This window comes from Danio rerio, chromosome 21, assembly GCF_049306965.1.
Source record: "Danio rerio strain Tuebingen ecotype United States chromosome 21, GRCz12tu, whole genome shotgun sequence".
In the NCBI taxonomy this organism is placed as follows: Eukaryota; Metazoa; Chordata; class Actinopteri; order Cypriniformes; family Danionidae; genus Danio; species Danio rerio.
The window spans coordinates 48,391,792-48,413,512 of NC_133196.1; the positions used below are offsets into that span (position 1 = coordinate 48,391,792).

A 21,721-nucleotide genomic window follows, 5' to 3' on the forward strand; every position below is an offset into this window, starting at 1 on the left:
AAAACGCTGCAGTTTGGTTATAAGAGGAGGCAGAGGGTGTACAACATTCAACTACAGTAGCAATGGGAAATTCAGAACGAACCCAAGAATAAACCTTTGAGTCTATTATATGCATACATATGCATTATATGAATGACTCAAACCTGAGGACTCAACAAATAAATGCCTCAAATCTGACAGCGATGATTGGCTTCTGTCTTTTTACATGAAGAACGAACGATTCAAACTTGAGGACTCGAGAAATCTAATGAAATATTTTACAGTCTCTAGCTACATGTGATTTGCTTCTGTCTTTCACTTAATGACCGAATGACTCGAACCCAAAGAGTAGAGAAATAAACAGATCAAATGCAATGACTTGAAATATGAATTCATCAAATCAAACCAGAGGACTTGACTAATAAATAAAACAAATAAAACACAAAGACTCAAGAGATAAAAGAATGATTTTTTTTTCTGCTTTCTGCTTTGACTGCGTATGATTGTCTTGAAGAACAATCCAAACTGGAGGATTCGAGAAATTAATGGATCAAATGCAAGTCATGCACTTGAGAAATGAACAAATCAAATCCAAGAATGCTAGAAATTAATAGATCAAATCAAACCAGACGACTCTAGAAATGAGCGGATCAAATCAAATCCGAGGACTCCAGAAATAAATGATCAAATCAAACACGAGAAATGAACCAATCAAATCAATCCGAGGACTCCAGAAATAAATGGATGAAATTAAACCTGGGAACTTGAGAAATTACCAGATCAAACCAAACCTAAATACTTGAGAAATGGACAGATCAAATCAAACCCGAGAACTTGAGAAACGAACGGAACAAATCAAACTCATGGACTTGAGAAATTAATCAAATCAAATCAAACCAGAGAACGCTAGAAAAGAACAGATCGAATCAAACTCAAGGACTTAAGAAATGATTGGATCAACTGAATCCCAAGAACTTGAGAAATGAACGGAACAAATCTAACTCATGGACTTGAGAAATGAATAAAATCAAATCAAACCAGAAAACGCTAGAAATGAAAAGATCGAATCAAATCCGAGAACTTTAGAAATGAACAGATTAAATCAAACTCAAGGTCTTAAGAAATGATTGGATCAAATAAATCCAAAGAACTCTAGAAATGAACAGATCAAATCCAACATGAGGACTCGAGAAGTGAACGAATCAAATCAAACTCATGGACTCGAAAAAAATGAATAAATCAAATCGAACCCAAGAACTCTAGAAATGAGCGGATCAAATCAAACCCAAGAACTTGGGAAATGAACAGATGAAATTAAACCTGAGAACTCAAGAAATGAATGGATGAAATCAAACCCGAGAACTTGAGAAAGGAGCAGAACAAATCAAACTCATGGACACGAGAAATTAATTAATCAAATCGAACTCGAGAACACTAGAAATGAACTGATCAAATCAAACCCGAGGACTCAAGAGGTGAACAGATCAATTATTTTTCCTGCTCTGATTGCATGTGATTGTCTTCTGTCTGTCACATGAACAAACAAATCCAACCTGAGGACTCGTGGAATGAATGTATGAAATCAAACCTGAGAACTCTAGAAATGAACCAATCAAATTAAACTAGAGGACACAAGAAATTAATGGATCAAATCGAAACTGAGGACTCAAGAAAGGAATGGAACAAATCAAACTCATGGACTTGAGAAATTAATGAATCAAATCAAATCAAACCGGAGAACACTAGAAATGAACAGATCGAATCAAATCCGAGAACTCTAGAAATGAACGGATCAAATCAAACTCCAGGACTTAGGAAATGATTAGATCAAATCAAACCCGAGGACTCCAGAAATGAACAGATCAAATCGAACCTGAAAACTCTAGAAATCAAATCAACTCAAAGGACTTGGGAAATGAACGGATCAAATCAAACTTGATGACTCGAAGATTGAACGGATCAAATAAAACTCAAAGACTCAAGAGATGAATGGATCATCGTAGACTGGCTTCTATCTTTCACACGATCAACAAAGGACTCCAACCAGAGGACTCAATCGATGAATGGATCAAATGTAACCCAAGGGCTTAAGAAATAATCGAATCAAATCTTTCACTGGCTCTAACTAAATTCATGATTGGCTTATGTGTTTCAAACTCAAGGACTTGACAGCTAAACAGATCAAATATTTATTTCCTTTCTGACTGTGTATGATTGGCTTATGTCTTTCATGTGATAAACAGACGACTCAAACCCAATAAAAGACTTGGAAAATAAACTAATCTTCTCCCCCTCCTACACAATGTGCGCATGCTCTAATAAACGAATCACTCCCTGAGAGGGTTCATTGTTCCAGAGTAACATTTAAGATTCGTTTAAAATGAACGAATCATTCAAGAACGACCCGCCACTACAGTCAACACACAAACACATATTGGAGTATGACAGAATGAGAGGAAGAGATGGAGTAAATATGTAAAGGCCCGAGGCGAGAGGGAGAAAGATCACAGCATTTCCAGCTCTACACCGCAGACAGCAAACCCTCTCCAGGAATCTCCACTGACTGCATTGTTACATACATTAAGCCATCTGACTTTTACACACTCCGACTGGGCTGTCATATACAACACCATATAACATATTCTGGAAGAGGTGGTGTCATCATTATTTGCCACTCTGTAGGCAGCATGCAATATATTATATTTCTAGATGATGACATCTGGGGAGAAATGTGATGGGGTGTCGGAGTATTGCCATGCTGTTAAGATTGTTTGCTGTTTCATTATCGTGCTGCTTCTGCTAATGCATTGTGAGTGGGGGTTTGGGTATTGAGTCAAATAAATGATGTCTGGTTTCGTTTATTTGGTGGTTATTCAAGCTATTTATCTGGTACACCCCACCCCCATATTTTTGCATGCATTTATGTTTGACTACAGGTCTTGAACTAATGACCTAATGACCTGAATCAGGCATGTTAAGGAGAAAATGCAAAATGTGCACTGTTGTGGTGCACTCCAAAACAAAATATATATATATATATATATATATTTTATGTTCCCAAATGATGGGCAAAGAAATTTTCAGTGTGTCTGATAATATTTTTTTTCTGGAGAAAGTCTTATTTGTTTTATTTCTGCTAAAATAAAAGCAGTTTTAATTTTTTTAAATAAATTTTAAGGTCAATATAATTAGGCCCTTTAAGCTATTTATTTTTTGATAGTCTACAGTACAAACCATCACGATACAATGACTTGCCTAATTACCCTATCCTGCCTAGTTACCCTAATTAACCATATATATATATATATATATATATATATATATATATATATATATATATATATATATATATATATATATATATATATATATATATATATATGACAGTATATTGTTGGTTTAATAATTTACATTTTGCTTTACTATTTTGATTTAATTAAAATAAAAAATAAAATTAATCATAATAAAATTGCAATTCATGGAGTTAAGTGGCTTAACTAATTTGGAGTTATGACACACATTAAATTTAAATATATATATATATATATATATATATATATATATATATATATATATATTTACAACTCTTCAGTAATGAATTACACTACATAATGAAGCATCATCAGTAACTATCATGAACTAATAGAAATTACCATAGTACACTTAACATTTTACTACAGTAAACTATATATATATATATATATATATATATATATATATATATATATATATATATATATATATATATATAGGGCGCAGTAGGTAGTGCTGTCGCCTGACAGCAAGAAGGTCGCTGGATCGCTGGTTCGAGCCTCGGCTCAGTTGGCGTTTCTGTGTGGAGTTTGCATGTTCTCCCTGCGTTCGCGTGGTTTTCCTCCGGGTGCTTCGGTTTCCCCCACGGTCTAAAGACATGCAGTACAGGTGAATTGGGTAGGCTAAATTGTCTGTATTGTATGAGTGTGTGTGTGAATGTGTGTGCGGATGTTTCCCAGAGATGGGTTGCAGCTGGAAGGGCATCCGCTGCGTAAAATCTTGCTGGATAAGTTGGTGGTTCATTATATATATATATTATATATATGGTTGGTGATGTCAGGTGGCAGTAACACACCAAATAGTTTGTTGTCGACCTCCGTGAAACAGGAAGACGAAGAAACCACCATTATCTCCATCATGTGGATTTACTTTCATCATCTAGACACCAGCCTCACAGCTCTGTGAATGTTCATGCCATCACTTATTGATCCGCGATCAGTAAATGTAGCTTGTGTGAACGCTACTGCGCTACTTGACTAATAAAATAGCTTTGCTATTGAAAAGCTATTTGATTTAAAAAGTAGCAATGCTACCGCCACACTACTGAGAAATATAGTTAAGCTAATAGAGTCACTACAGCTAACACCAAAGGTTGGGCAATATCTCTGTAACAAGTATTTCATAAGCATATACAGTAAATATGTGCATTACAATATGTGTATTGTATATTAGAATATATAGTATCAAAATAAATGATAGTATTAATCATTTATAAGTTTTCATTGTGAATACAGATACAGTTTCTTTTTCTTTCAAATGGAACTGCTATGAAATGTCATTGAGTCCATAGAAAAACGCCTGTGCAAGTCTAAAAGACAAGTGAAAATGCCAGTTCCGTTGGCTGACTTGAGATCAGGTGAAACAATGATGGTGTACAAACAGGAGGAGAGATATTATGCTGTGTCCCTGTTTCCCTTTAGGCTCTGATGCACATGATCCATGTGTTATTTGTGTAGGATCCGGCCTCGAGGGGGCTGCCCTGATTGTGAATAATTCTCTAATAGGGACCGTGCTCCCACCTGACTCCCTTTTCGCAAGATTGTAGCAAGGCATCTGCTCCCCATGGTTCAGAGTCTTTGTCTGCCAAGGTGGCCTCAGTCATGGGGATTGCAGATTAAGTTATCAGAGGCAATTAAAGCTTGACGTAGATGTTTCTTAAAGTATAATCTAATATCATGGAATATTCTAACCCAGCAATGTTTTGATGATACTCAAGAACCACTTTTCCTAGTTTCAAAGCCAGTGCTTTTGAGTGTTGGATGGCAAAGAAGAATTTGAAACTAGTCTTCCTGCTGAAAAATCCAGCTTAAACCAGCCTAAGCTGGTTGGCTGGATTTAGCTGGTTGACCAGGCTGGTTTTAGAGGGGTTTTGGCCATTTCCAGGCCAAAGTTCCAGCTATTTCCAGCCTGGTCTTAGCTGGTTAGGCTGGGAGATGACCAGCTAAAACCAGCTTGACCAGCCTAACCAGGCTGGGAGCCCAGCCAAAACCAGCTGTGTCCAGCTCAAACCAGGCTGGTCAAGCTGGTTTTAGTTGGGTTTAGCTGGTTATTTTCCTGCCTGACCAGCAAAGACCAGGCTGGAAATAGCAAGAAACCACACTGAAAAAAGGGTTGCATGCAGAACTGTTGCAAACAATTTATTTGTGTTGAATTCAAACAAACAAATTAAATTGAACAAACTTCAACTTAATTTGTTTGTTTAAATTCAACACAAATAAATTGTTTACAACCACTTAACGTAAAAAAATTGAGTAAATGTAAGGAATCATGTTTGAATAATTTTTTTTAGTGCAGCCTGGAAATGGTCAAAACCTCTCTAAAACCAGGTGGGTCAACAAACTAAAACCAGCCAACCAGCCTAGGCTGGTTTAAGCTGGATTTTTTTAGCAGGGCTATGGCTCCAAACCAGAACTAAAAGGGTCTTGGTGCAAAGGGGCTAACTGAAACATCTTGAAAGATGCTTTACGCTGGTCATACTCAAAACCCAACAGCATAGTTATTCAAAGCTTTTGCACAAACAGAAATAGTGAAGTTGTCTACAGCTAAAGAGACTGTTGCCAGCCATCTCTCCACGTCTTTGGGAGTGTCCTTGAGGAAACCAACTTTTCCTTCCAAACCCTACTGAGTTACATCTGGAATGATTGGCAAGTCCTGTATACTGGCATGGCATTGACCAGGCTGGTTTTTGAGGGGTTTTGGCCATTTCCTGGCTGAATTCCAGCTATTTCCAGCCTGGTCTTAGCTGGTCAGGCTGGGAGATGACCAGTTAAAACCAGCTTGACCAGCCTACCCAGGCTGGGAGCCCAGCCAAAACCAGGCTGGTCAAGCTGGTTTTAGTTGGTTTTAGCTAGTCATTTTCCAGGCTGGAAATGGTTGGAAACTAGCCTGGAAATGGCCAAAACCCCTCTAAAACCAGGCTAGTCAACCAACTAAAACCAGCCAACCAGCTTCGGCTGGTTTAAGCTGGATTTTTTTAGCTGGGTCCACAAGACAGGGTGCAGTCATGGGCAGCTGTTGAGGAGGCTCTGATGGCATACAGATTGCATTTCTAGCACTGAAATACTTCCAGACCTGAGATGCCACAGAGATATCATAAGTCTTGCATAAGTCACCAAGGTGGGCTGCGTTTGTGCCCGCTTTTCACAGGACAACAGATTCTGCTGTGGGTGGAAGATAAACTGCACTGCCAGATTCAGTCTGCTTTGTCGGGCATGCAAATCTTCAGGCAGACATCATTTGGAGTTTTTAATGGCCCGGTGCTTGCATTTTCACAGAAATACAAGTAAACTGAATACTGAAGACCTTAATAAATCCCAGAGCAAAACAAACTCAAATGCATTACCATTGCACTCCATGTATTTCAATTGAAAGGTAAACATATGGAACATTGACAAATGTAGCAGTAAACATGTCAAGCCCTATGCAATAAGGTCAAGTGTCCATGATTTCCACTGTCAATTTTTTAGTAGATATTTTGCTAGCGCAAAGCTGTTGGTAAAGGTGACTGATGATTTATAGTTGCAAATGTAAATCATTGCATATTGTTAGTGTTGGGCAGTAGCGTCGCAACAGGTAGTGACTATTAGCTTAACTACATTTCCTAGTAGTGTGGCTGTAGCACTGCTGCTTTCTAAACCAAACAGCTATTAGTGAAACTATTTTATTTGTCAAGTAGCGCAGTAGTGTCCACACTATCTACATTTACCGATCACAGATCAATAAGTGACGGCATCGACATTCACAGAGCTGTGAGGCCAGTGTCCGTTATATATCATTTGTTTCTGTTTAGTACAGAATATTATTTGCAGTAAATAATTGAACTGAATAGGTTTCCATCCCAAAATGCAAATTTACTTTATGCACTAAACTGGATTATCGCATAAAAGACGTGCGAATAAAGCAGCGTTTCCATCCAACGAGTCAGAGAAAAAAAAAAAAAGTATCTTCCTGATTTTCTGGAGCCAAATATCAACAGTGAAAGCTTAATTTGCTGTGATAAGAGAAGCTGCGTGAATCTTTTCTTCATTTAGTAAATGACTTGTGCCTCTGAAGACAATCCTAAATTGATCCAAAAATTACAGAAACATACCATATAATAACGGATTTTGAATTACAGAAATTCACCAGAAATTTAAATTTAGGGAAATTTCTGTACATTAGTGTCTGTTATATTATGGTAAATTTCTGTACTTTAATATCTGTTATTTTACAGTATATTTCTGTAATTTAATGGCTGTTATTTTACGGTATATTTCTGTCATTTAATTTTTGTTATTTTACGGTATATTTCTGTAATTTAATATCCGTTATTTTACGATCTATCTCTGTAATTTAATGTCCATTATTTTACGGTATATTTCTGTAATTTAATGGCTGTTATTTTACGGTATATATATTTTTGTAATTTATTGTGGGTTATCTTACGGCATATTTCTGTAATTTAATGTTTGTTATTCTACGGTAAATTCCTGTAATTTAATATCTGTTATTTTACAGTATATTTCTGTAATTTAATGGCTGTTATTTTACGGTATATTTCTGTCATTTAATTTTTGTTATTTTACGGTATATTTCTGTAATTTAATATCCATTATTTTACGATCTATTTCTGTAATTTAATGTCCATTATTTTATGGTATATTTCTGTAATTTAATGGCTGTTATTTTACGGCATATTTCTGTTATTTAATGTCCGTTTTTTTACAGTATATTTCTGTATTTTAATGGCTGTTATTTTACTGTATATTTCTGTATTTTAATGGCTGTTATTTTACTGTATATTTCTGTATTTTAATGGCTGTTATTTTACTGTATATTTCTGTAATTTAATGTTTGTTATTTTACTGTATATTTCTGTAATTTGATGGCTGTTATTTTATGGTATATTTCTGTAATTTAACGGCCGTTGTTTTACGGTAGTTTTCTGTAATTTAATGGCCGTTACTTTACAGTATATTTCTGTAATTTTATGGCCATTATTTTACTTTTTTTCTGGCACCACAGCTGCTGGAAATAAACTGTAAATATATGGATTATTTTTTTTTCAGTTTAGCTAAGCTATTTTGCTAGGTAGCTTTTAGCTGAGCTTGCTACATTTCAAAGGGGGTAGCTTTTAGTGTAGTTAAGCTACATTTTAAGTACAATAGCTAATCGCTTACCTCACTAAATTTTTCAAGTAGCTTGCCCAACACTGAATATTGTTGATTAATCAGTATTGTACAACTTACATAATGACTGCTGTTGCCACCTTTTCCACAATTACCGTACAGCGTCTGGACAGCAAATGAACATCTAATGCATCATATAGCGCGTCAGTGTGTAGAGTTAAGAGCTCTAGACTTTCCCCCCGGTGGGATTTAAATGACACGGTTTTCCATTTCATGAGATCCATCAATCTATGTCAATCTCCATCCATTCAAGTCTATTAAATAAGGCGTAAAATGGGCTGGCTCAGTTTTGACCCAGTGTCAAATTGGCACCTGAAATTTACTTCAACTCATCTGAAGGGAAAAAAGGGAAGCAAGTGCTAAAATATTATTCATGTCAAGCTCGCCAGGCAGGCAAGACAGAGAAGGATGGGTGGGGAAGTCTGTTCAATACAAATCCGTGGCACGGTGTTGCATCACACACTTTGGGGAAGTTTAAACTCAGTCATCGTCTCTGACAGCCCGCGATGATATTACTGCAGCATCATATCTTGAGATTTATGTTTTATGAAAACCTTCCAGTGGCAGAAATGAGTTGTTCCATCTTTATTTCGTCCGTGGAGACAATTTGATCAAATACCTCTTCTAGCCCAAAATCCGGAAAATGTTTTTGCTTGTAAAAAAAAACGAGCTACGCACATTCATTGGAAAAAAAAAAAAATGAATGGATGGAGCAGATTTGCATGCACGTCTAAACACTGTTGTCTCTGAGGTTTGATGCGCATTTTGATTTAATGAAAGCAGAAGCTTAATATGGGCATTCGGCCATGAGATAAATAATTGTGCTGTCATCGTAATTCTAAAATTAATTCAGCTGATGTAAGGTTTGTTTAGTTTTGCTGAATTCTCATATTAATGCTTGATTATGGATGTGTTTAAAAAAAAGACTCATATATTGAGAAATTAGACATTTGTCAGGTCTTGTTTTGTGTTTGACTGCCTGTATATTGTAAATTCTCATGTTTAGTATCTAAAGTTTGTTGGTTATTTTGAATATTTGTGTGATTATTATGTGATTTCAAGTTAAAGGATTTCATTTATTCATATTTCTTAAGCTGAGGCTCTATTTCAGAAGTCTCTAAAGTGGAATGAACTGGCTGTTTTATGCAGCAGATGCCAGTGGGGTAAAGCAAAATGCGGAAATCACGCTCAGGGGGTGGGGGTGGGTGTATTTCTGTAATTTGATGTTCGTTATTTTACAGTATATTTTTGTAATTTGATGTTCGGTATTTTACAGTAAATTTCTGTAATTTAATGTTTGTTAATTTAATGTTTGTTATTTTACGGTATATGGGGTATATACCGTAAAATATATGTACACCATATACGGGTGGCGGCGTTAACAACCCACTATTGGTAAACACCATTATTATTTATTTATTTATTTATTTGTTTGTTTATTTGTTTGTTTGTTTGTTTGTTTGTTTAGTTACTTATTTTTAATTAAATAATGTATTTTTTTATTTTTATTTATTTACAAATTTATTTTTAATTAATTAATTTATTTATTTATTTATTTATTTGTTTTTTATTTACTTATTTTTAATGAATTAATGAATTTATTTTTATTTATTTACATTTATTTATTTATTTATTTTTATTTACATTTATTTATTTGTACATTTATTTTTTAAACTTATTTATTTATTTACTTATTTAAAAGTAATAAATTAATTTATTTATTTATTTATTAATAATTAATTAATTTATTAATTTATTTATTTATTTATTTTAATTTAATTTATTTATAAATTTATTTTTAATTTAATTTATTTATTTTTATTTATCATTTATTTATTTGTTTATTTACTTATTTACTTATTATTTATTTATTTACTTATTTATTTTTTATTTATAAATAAATTAATTAATTTGTTTATTTATTTATTTATTTTTCTTTTATTTTTTATTGTTATTAATTATTTACTTATTTACTTATTTTTTTATAAATTAGTTTTTATTTACTTATTTATTTATTTAATTATATTTATTTATTTATTTATTTATTTATTTATTTATTTATATGTATTTATTTAGATTTGAAGGGAACTTAGTTTGCCTCTTTGTACAATATGTAAAATAAATTGTCGATTTTCCTAGAGTGTGTATGCGAAGTTTTAGTTTAAAATAGATAAACATTTAAAATATATATTTCTAATATTCACTCATTCATTTTCTTTTTGGCTTAGTCCCTTTATTAATCTGGGGTTACCACAGCTGAATGTTTTACGCAGTGGATGCTCTTCCAGCTACAACCCATCACTGGGAAACACCCATACAAACTCAATCACACACATAAACTACGGCCAATTTAGGATACCTAATTCACCTATAGCGCATGTCTTTGGGGGAAACCGGAGCACCCGGAGGAAACCCACACCAACATGGGTAGAACATGCAAACTCCACACAGAAATACCAACTTACCCAGCCAAGGCTCGAACCAGTGACCTTCTTGCTGTGAGGCGACAGTGCAACCCGCTGCACCACAATTGATGTCTGTGTTTTTATGTCTATATAGAGGTGAATATAAAAAAGATCTAAAGTACAAACAAACAATGAGATGTAAAAATCGAGCGCTATAAACTACAACATGCAGTATATCAGTACAACACATCGGAACCATTAAAATTCATCGGGTAAGAGTCTAATGACCATGTTCGATCCTCCAGCTAAATCCCCGCCTGAACCTCATAAATCTGCATGCGTCATACTGAAGTGCGTGACAAGACGTTGTTAGCAGTGTTAGCTCAATGAAAGTACACACATACAGTATGTGTGTGTTAGCTTCCCTCCCTGTGGGTTTTGCACTTTAATTGCATCTCAGAACATCCCCTCAGCGAATACATTTATCATATTGAGCTATTGTGTTAAAAGGATCTCAGTTCTCCCCAGCATTGCCAATTCTTGATTAGTGGCAAACCCCAAGGCACGTGTCAACTTGCTGTCAAGCGTTTGGCATTAGGCTGAGCTGTCGATCAATGAAAAGCCGGCTTAAGCCAAAATGACAATTTTATAGTCATTTAGTGAGTTTCAGTGATCCAACTATTGATAATTTAGCAGGAAATAAAGTCTTAATACCGGCCGCAGACAATGAGCTCCTCAACAATGGAAACCTCATTAGACAGATCCACTGTATACGCATCAATATGCACTACAACAGCAAACAGAGAACTTTAGCAGGACTTTGGCTAATGTTATCTAATGCATATGAACAAATAACACAGAGAAATTCAAAGGTACACTGTAAAAAATATACATAAGTTAGCCTAGCAGGAACAGGGCATCAACATGACGTCAGATTGACGTTGTACCCCAAAGGCTGGGATGTTGCATCTTGTTTGGAAATGGAAATCGGAATGACGTCAAAACCCAATGTCAGTTCGACGTCAGTGACGTCAGGGTCTTGATGCCTAATTCTGATTTGTGACCCATATCTGATTCATGTGTTTACACTTGCTATATAATTAACAAACCCAACCATTAGGTTATTAAGAATCACTTAAATAAAAAAAAAAAATAGCCCCACCTTGGGTTTTGCCACATTTGACCCGGTGTTATTTTACAACAAAGCTTTTTTTTTTTCAGGTTACTTTTGAATAATAAAAGAAATGTTGGGTTGTTGTGTTTATATTTTATTTCCCCCATTTCTTCATGGTTTTGAATTGAATTATGGGAATCTTCCAACAACTTTTAACCTTCGAAAAAGTGACTTTTATTCACATTTGTAATAGTTTGACGCAGGGCCAGATTGGGACTCCTTTTCAGCCCTGGAGTTTCTAGCCTCAGACCGGCCCACCTCAGTTCACGACTGACTATATTAAAATAAGGACATTTCCAATTCAGTTTCTAATGACACTATTACGTCTTATTTTGAGAAAACAGCTGCTTTAGAACTTCAAATGTTCCACAACCCTAACAGTATTATGTCTTAACAATAATAAATAAATAAATAAATAAATAAATAAATAAATAAATAAATATAAAAAAAAGAAAACTACTCAGACGAGGATCAAACCCGGGTCCGCAGCATCATAACCTAACATGCAAACCACTGGACCACAACAGCTGTGAATTAAGAATTGGTTCGTCTGAGTTATATCATCATTAACCTGCAGGCTGATGATGACATAAAAAAAGATAAATAAAAAAAGAGCAGAGCTGCAGTAAAATAATGAATAAGAAGACTGTGGTCAAGTAAAAAAATTAATTAATTTAAAAAGTGTGACTGCTGAGAGCAACAGATTCTGGAGCTAGGGACACCGGCCCTCGCGGCCAAAAAACGAACTGGCCCACCAGGAATTCTCCCGGTCCTCCCGATTAGCCAATCCGGGCCTGGTTTGACGTAAAAAAAAATAAATTCAGTTGAGTTCATCTTTATTTCTATGGCGCTTTTATAATGTTGATTGTGTCAAAGCAGCTGAACACAGAAGTTCTAGTAAACGGAATCTGTGTCAGTCCAGTTTTCAGAGCTGAAGTTCAGTTCAGTGTGGTTTAATTTTCACTGCTGAAAGTTCAAACACTGGAAAGCAAATCCATCGATGCGCAGCTCCACGAGTCCCAAACCAAGCAAACCAGTGGCAACAGTGGAGGAACAAACTTCACCGATTGACCAAAGTGAAGGAAAAAAAAAACTCAAGAGAAACCAGGCTCTCAGTTGGGCACAACCATATCTCCTCTGGCCAAACTTCTTGTGCAGAGCTGCAATCTAGGCGCCGGCAGCTGGAGACGTAGGCTGGACATCGATTGTGCCCTAGTAGCAAATAATTCTGGCCCAGATTTGGCATAAAGCTGGCACAGCAGGCATTCATCCGGCACTGGCATACAGCATGTGGGCCAAACATGGCCCGGGTTTGGCAGAGGCGGCACCGTCTTTAAGGCGGCACTCAAGATTTGGGCCAGATGAAAAACGTAGTATTTGGCTCAGATTTAAAAATTTGATAAGTGGGCTATTTGAGTTTGGCCAGTTTTGACCCACATTTAACACTAAAATCATTTTTGAGTAAAGAAAAAAAATTCTACCAATCAGGTCACTTTGAGAAAAAGCGTGCCCATAGTGTGCCTAAAGCGCATCACTCCATGGGTTTATCAATTTCATTGCAATCGTGACACACCAATCTATCTGGCCCAGTTCAGGCCCAGTTATGAGTTATTAACTTGGCTGAGACTTGGCCCAGATATGGTCCGTGTTTGGCCCTTGTCTGGAAGCCAGATTTGGTCCAGTCATGTACCGTAATTCACTGCGGCATGTGGGCCAAGCAAAACCTGATTGTGTGGGCCAGAGCTGGGCCAGAGAAATGTTGCTATGTGGGTGGAGAAGCTGCAGGTGTGAGTAGGTCAACTGCCAGTACATTGTCTGTTATTTTACAGACTCATTCTCTCTATATTATTTCTTATACATTATATTATTTTAAACTACCACAATGTCAAATGCTGATGACATACAAAAACTAATTCAAAAGTTGCATAAATTATTGGAAGCACTGACAACAAGTTCTCAAAATCAAAGCATTTTTTGTAGCGTGTGTAGCTAGCACATATTGTTAGCGTGTGTAGCATGCAGCACATATTCATACAGTTTTATGTTAGCCACAAAACAGCAACTGATTCAGCTTGTCCTCCCCCAGTGCTGGTGGTGATTATAGAGGACAGCAGTTGAAGAACACTGTGTTTGCTCAGCACAGATTCATGCCTTAAGGTTTGCTACATGGGCAGAGGCTAAGAAAAAAAAAAAAAAAAAAAAAAACAGGCCACATGTCTTGGTTGACCTCTGGCCAGTGTGGCTGCTGGACCAGTCGGCCCACTCACTCAGAGAGCGACCAGCTCATCCTCGGAAATGTGCCATTGCCAATGTTTACAGCATTCCTCAGACTCCATGAGAGACGCTGGGGTAAATTTGTCTGTATATTTCGCACATTCGTTCAGTGATATCCACACTTGTGACATGCTCCCTATATTGTTTACCATGAATAATTGGTCTGAATTCGCATGTATGACTTCACTTATTTGACTGTGAAAATCCTTGCAAACATGAATTAAAAACAGTGCTAATAAAAACAGCATTTTGTCCAGGGAGATGTTGTTTCAGAAGTAATTTCATTATCGCAATACTTAACAACATTGCATTTGTTTTTGTTTTTTTGTAGTGTCGTGCACAGTTAATGGGGACTATGTGAAATAATCAGGATTTTGGAAATTAGATGATCTGATGTACAGCCAAATCAGCAACTTCAGTCTTGTAATTTAATTAAATGTGTTGCTTTTTCCCACCCAAACTCCAAAATGGTGCCAGAGTTAGTATTCGGCTGGCATATCTGAAATCTCTCTCTCTGTAAAATATGCAGATGAGGCAGTGGAATGTTGTAAAAGTGGACAATCCACTTCTGTTTACTGATGCATAATGAAGTGCATTAGAGCAAAGCTATTGCAGCAATTGGCATTGCATGTAAATACTGTAGTATTCACTTCTGCTAAATCAGATGCAGATATGGCAGTAATAACTATTCATGTGAGTTTAAAATTCTCAGCGGGACTGGCACTCATTAACTGATACATTATCTGAAATTATCTGCATGACGACATTCAGTGGTTATGCTTTATTTAGGTTACTTTTATATGTTGAAAAAAAGTCAATGTTGGATTAAAAAATTCCATATTTAACCCAGTGTTAGGCTTAAAAAAAGCTGTATTTCAGGTTACTTTTACTTTCTAAAAAATGTTGAATTGTTGTGACCCAATGTTGGGTCAACAATGGACAAACCCAACCACTGGGTTAAAAAGAGTAATAAAAAAAATATATAAAATAAATCTTGGGTTTGTTGTTACATATCCAATATCCCAGGTTGCTTTTTTTCAATTTAAATGACTCTTTTTAACCCAACATTGGATTTTTCCAGACTTGACCCAACAATTGGTCACAACAACCCAACATTTTTTAGATTGTAAAAGTAAACTGAAAATCAAGCTTTGTTGTAACACAACACTAGGCCAAATATGGGTAAACTCAATGCTGAGTTATTTTTTATTTTTTAATTTAAGTGACTCTTTAACCCAATGGTTGGGTTTGTCCATACTTGACCCAATGTTTGGCCACAAAACCCCAACTTTTTGTTATTTGAATGTAAAATTAAACTCAAAATAAAACAACGTTGTAACCTGAAACTGTGTCAAATATGAGCAAAGCTTTATTTTCAGGTTACTTTTACATTCTAAAAAAAAAAAAACGTTGGATTGTTGTGACCCAATGTTGGGTCAGCAATGGACAAACCCAACTACTGAGTTAACAAGAGTCATTTAAATTGAAAAAAAATAATGCAACCTTGGTTTTGTCCATATTTAGCCAAGTGTTATGTTACAACAAAGCTTTATTTTCAGTTTACTTTTACAATCTAAAAAAAAGTTGGGTTGTTGTGACCCATTGTTGGGTCAAGTATGGAAAAATCCAGTGTTGGGTTACAAAGAGTCATATAAATGGAAAACATTCGGCCAAGTTTTATGTTACAACAAAGCTTTTCTTTCAAGTTACTTTTACAATCTAAATAATGTTGGGTTATTGTGACCCAACACTGGGTCAGATATGGAACAAACCCAATGTTGGTTTAAATTGTAAACGCTATTTAAATAGAAAAAAAAACGTTTTTGACAGTTTCACATTACTACAATGCTTTAATTTAAGGTTAATTTTACATGAAACAAAAAAAAGTTGGGTTGTTGTGATTTAACATTGGGTCGAGTATGGGCAAACCTAACCATTGGTTTAAAGAGTCATTTAAATTGAAAAAAAAGAATTCAGCATTGAGTTTACCCGCATTTGACCCAGTGTTAGGTACAATGCTTTATTTTCAGGTTATTTTTACGTTCTAAAAAATGTTGGGTTTTCCTTACCCAGCATTAGGTCAAATATGGATAAACTTAACCATTGAGTTATTAAGAGTCATTTAAATTGAAAAAATAACCCCAACCTTGGGTTTGCCCATATTTTACCGAATGTTATATTACAACAAAGCTTTATTTTCAGGTTACATTTACAATCTGAAAAAAAGAATAATAATAAATGTATATATATATATATATATATATATATATATATATATATATATATATATATATATATATATATATATATATATTGGCTTGTTGTGACTCAACATTGGGTCAACTATGGACAAATCCAACCAGTGGGTTAAAAGAGTCATTTAAATAGAAAAATAAATAAATAAGTAACCCAGTCTTTGGTTTGCCTAAATTTGGCCCAGTGATAGGTAACAAAAAAGCTTTATTTTCAGGTTACTTTTACATTCTAAAAAAAAACGTTGGATTGTTGTGACCCAATGTTGGGTCAACAATGGACAAATCCAATGTTGGGTTAATAAGAGTCATTTAAATTGAAAAAAAATAAATAATGCCACCTTGGTTATGCCCATATTTAGCCAAGTGTTATGTTACAATAAAGCTTATTTTCAGGTCACATTTACATTTTAAAAGAAAATTTGGGGTTGTTGTGAACCAACGTTGGGTCAAATATGGTCAAACCCAACCATTGGGTTAAAAGAGTCATATAAATTGAAAAAAAAAACAACAACCTTGGGTTTGCCCATGTTTGATCCAGTATTATTTTACAACAATGCAATATTTTCAGTGTACTGAAGACATTATATTGACTATGTAACTGTACTATGTATAGCTGTTGGACTATTCATCTACATATCAGCCAACTCTCCTAAGCGTATTATTAGTATTTTGTCAGTGCCTGTAGTTTAAGTGATTTATAAATGGTTTTAGAGCTTCATAAACATAAAAAAAATATAAAGTTTCTAACAGCGGGGTCTTTTTCGAAAAAGGCATCAAACTCCAAGTTAAGCATATCAATTGAGCGTTTTCATTATTGATTTTGTTGTGTGTATCTGCTGTTAAAATCACAACAGGTCAACACACTGACCTAGTAATGACCGCTCATTGACATGATGATATTTAACAGCTTAGTGTTATAGTTAACATGCTGAGCCAATTAACTCTTTAATAAATGTAATAAGAATCCCGCAATAATGTTATTAGTTCATCTTTATCTCTGCAAGCAGGTGCACAGAGGACTAAAACCATGTAAGATGTTACTGCTCTTCTGTAAATGGCTTTTTTAATCAACAAGCAAAAAAAAAAAAAAAGGAAAGAGAGTGATCCAGACAGCTGAGATCATAAGATGTATTGGCATTTCTCTCACTGACCTCCCTGGAAATTCTGACAGCCTTACAGAGGTCAGTGTGGCGAGGAAAATCCACAGAGCGAGCCACTGTTTCATATTGGAAATCCCATTCTTTCTTTCTTTCTTCACACGAGCAGTGATGATTAATAGACAGATGCTGAGAGCCAAGGAGACATGGAGGCTTTCCAACGACTGCAAATGTACCACAAGCCTCGCTGTGCAAACACAAGGCAAAATAACAGATGTCTGAATGAACGTCGTTGCCAGGTATTGGCATGCGGATGCTTTTATGGCATGCCATGTGTAGATGAATGAGCGTTCTTCACTACAATTACATTAAAAATATATTACTGTTGCAGTGGTGTGTTGTGCACATTGTGCATCTCTATTAGCAAGAGGACACAATTCATAACAATAAAAAGAAACGTTGTAGTGAGCTTGGCACTGGAGTTTTAGGCCATGTCCACACATACTCAGGTATTTTTGTAAACCGATTTTTTCCTGCCTTTGTTTAAGAATAAATAAAATAAATAAAAATTTAAATAAATAAATAAATAAATAAATAGGTCGTTCATTCCGCTGTGGCAACCCCGGATTAATAAAGGGACTAAGCCGACAAGAAAATGAATGAATGAGAAAATAAATACATTTTAAAATGTAAATAAATAAATAAATAAAAAAATTAACTAAATAAATAAATAAATTAGATAAATAAATAAATGAATAAATAAATTAACTAAATAAATAAATAAATTAGATAAATAAATAAATGAATGAATAAATAAATTAACTAAATAAATAAATAAATTAGATAAATAAAAAAATAAAAAATAAATAAATAAATAAATAAATAAATAAAATCTGTCCACTTAAAAACACATTGGGATGAATGTTAAATCCGAGCTCCGAACCAACAGGGGGCGATAAAAGTCTTTAATGCTGGGTTTACACCAAAAGCTGAGTTAAGTATAAATGCAAACAATGAAACATTATTCAGTTTTGGGAAATTGGTAAATAATCAACGTTTACTCAATGTTAGTATTTTCATCAATGGCAAAAGATTGAATTATCAACATTGATACAATTAGAGTATTTTCAATTTTGGAAAATGGGTAAATTATCAACGTTTATTCAATGTCAGTATTTTCATCATTGGCAAATGATTTATTAATTAATGTTAATTTGACGTCAGTATTTTCAATGTTGGGTAAAGGGTAAAATATCAACATTTATTCAATGTCAGTATTTTTTTTTTATGTTGGAAAAATGATTGAATTATTAACGTGAATTCAATGACAATATTTTTAATGTTGGGTAAAGGGTATAATATAAACATTAATTCAATTAAAATTCAATAATTTGGCATTGTTGAAAATATTATAAGTGAATCAATATTGATATTTTACCCCTTACCCAACATTTAAAATACTGACGTTAAAATACAGTCGATATTTCAATCATTTGGCATTGTTGAAAAAAATGTCAATGGTATTTAAATGTCATTATTTTCAACAGTGGCTAAAATGATTGAATTATCAATGTTAATTCAATGACAGTATTTTAAACATTGGGTAAGGGGTAAAATATCAACATTTATTCAATGTCAGTATTTTCAACAGTGGCTAAAATGATTGAATTATCAATGTGAATTAAATGACAGCATTGTTAACGTTAAGTGAGGGGTAAATTATCAACATTTATTCAATGTCAGTTTTTTCAGTGTTGGGAAATTACTGAATTATCAACATTTATTCAATGTCAGTTTTTTCAGTGTTGGGAAATTACTGAATTATCAACATTTATTCAATGCCAACTGTGGGTAAGAGGTAAATGATCAACATTTAATCAATGTCAGTATTTTCAACATTGGGAAATGGATAAATTGTCAACATTAATTCAACATCTGTGTTTTAAATATTGGGGATGGCGTAAATATTAGCATTGATTAAATTATAATATTTTTAACAATGCCAAATAATTGAAGTAGCAATGGTAATTCAACATCGGTATTTTCAGCATCGGGCAGGGCTTAGTTTGTGCCCGGAACAAGACAGATCCGAATCCGCCACCTCTAAAATATGATCCTCATTTTACCGATTTAAATGATTGAATTATCAACGTTACTGCAATGTCAGTATTTTCAGTGCTGGCAAAGGGGTAAATTATCAACATTGATTCAATGTCAGCATGTTCAACAATGGCTACAATGATTGAGTTCTCAACGTTAATTCAATTAGAGTATTTTCAATGTTTAAAAATGGGAAATATCAACATTTATTCACTGTTTTAATGTCAACAATGGCAAATGATTGAACTATCAACATTGATTCAATTTCAGTATTTTCACTGATACCAAATAATTGAATTATCAACGTTACTGCAGTGTCTGTATTTTTAATGTTTGGAAATGGGTAAGTTGTCAATGTTACTTAAATGTCCACAATGTCTACATAAAAATGCTCTGTGACGAACGTTAAAGGCACTCCGAACCAACAGGGGGCAATAAAAGACTTTGAATTCTGGGTTCACACCAAACACAGCATTAAGTATTTACACGAGTTAACTGCATACGGTTTAATTCAGAGCTAAGCATGCTTCACTTTAAGAAAACACATGCAATTACAAAAATCCCCAGTGAATTAAGCAAAGATCTTCATGGGTTTTCAAGTTGAACACATAAAGAAAACACATTGCAAATTCTCAAGATGCAAAAAAATAGAAAAAAAAAACACACTGGATTTTTTCAGAACACATGCAAAATGACAAAGAACACACTGGAAATCTTTCAAGGAGACCCAAAAACATGACAGACCTGGCTGGGATTTGTTTATTGAGTTGAAGATGATCTTTAAAAGGTGAGTTTTTTATTTATTTTAACATTCTGATTGCACTAGTATCTTGTTTTTGCATATTATTAGCCTAAATAGCGATAAGCTAAATAGCTAGGTCCGTCACAAAGCAATAAATCTGATTGTACACTCACAGAAATAAAGGTACGCGAGCTGTCACTGGGGTGGTACCTTTTCAAAAGGTACACATTTGTACTTGAAAGGTCCATATTGGTACCGCAAAAGTTTATATTAGCACCTACAAATTTTAAGAGGAACACTTTTGTACTTTTTAGGTACCAATATCTACGCTTGAGGTATTAATAATACAGATTTGTACCTTTTGAAAAGGTACCACCCCAGTGACAACTCGCATACCTTTATTTCTGAGAGTGTAGTGTCCACATGACCACACTGAAATAAAGGTAAAGTTGGTTTTATATTCGCATTTTCAGACTTTCCCCTTAATATTATAACTTCAGAAAAGTATTCTTTGCTAATTATAAATTGGGAAATCATATTAGCAGCCTTTGATTATCAAAATACAGCATTGTTTACAGTCAATGAGATAGTGTTAAGGTTGTTTAAAAGTCATACTTGCATGCTAATTCCGATCCAACATTCAAAGTAACATGGTAAACAATATAGAGACTTCTAAATAAACGAATGTGCAAATATAAAACCAACTTTACCTCGATCTTGAAAGGTCCATATTGGTACCTCAAAAGTTTATATTAGCACCTACAAATTTTAAGAGGAACACTTTTGTACTCTTTAGGTACCAACATCTACACTTGAGGTATTAATAATACAAATTTTTACCTTTTGAAAAGGTACCACCCCAGTGACAACTCACATACCTTTACATCTGAGAGTGTAGTGTCCACATGACCACACTGAAATAAAGGTAAAGTTGGTTTTATATTCGCATTTTCAGACTTTCCCCTTAATAATATAACTTAAGAAAAGTATTCTTTGCAAATTATATATTGGGAAACCATATTACAATATCAAAATACAGCATTGTTTACAGTCAATGAGATAGTGTTAAGGTTGTTTAGAAGTCACACTTGCATGCTAATTCCGATCCAACATTCAAAGTAACATGGTAAACAATATAGAGACATCTAAATAAACGAATGTGCAAATATAAAACCAACTTTACCTCGATCACTCTGAATGCAGAAAAAAAATAGA

The 21,721-nt window shown here is 34.4% G+C and overlaps 1 protein-coding gene across 2 annotated transcripts in view; it reads left to right on the top strand.

The window, feature by feature from the left end:
* Window positions 1-20,228: 20,228 nt before the first annotated feature.
* gabra3 (gamma-aminobutyric acid type A receptor subunit alpha3) overlaps window positions 20,229-21,721 on the top strand; it is a 315,734-nt gene continuing 314,241 nt past the window's right edge. For both annotated transcript variants that reach the window (XM_073935538.1, XM_073935539.1), the window contains exon 1: window positions 20,229-20,551. In XM_073935538.1, the coding sequence (XP_073791639.1) occupies window positions 20,538-20,551 (14 nt within the window). In that variant the 5' untranslated portion in view covers window positions 20,229-20,537. The remainder of the gene's footprint in view (window positions 20,552-21,721) is intronic.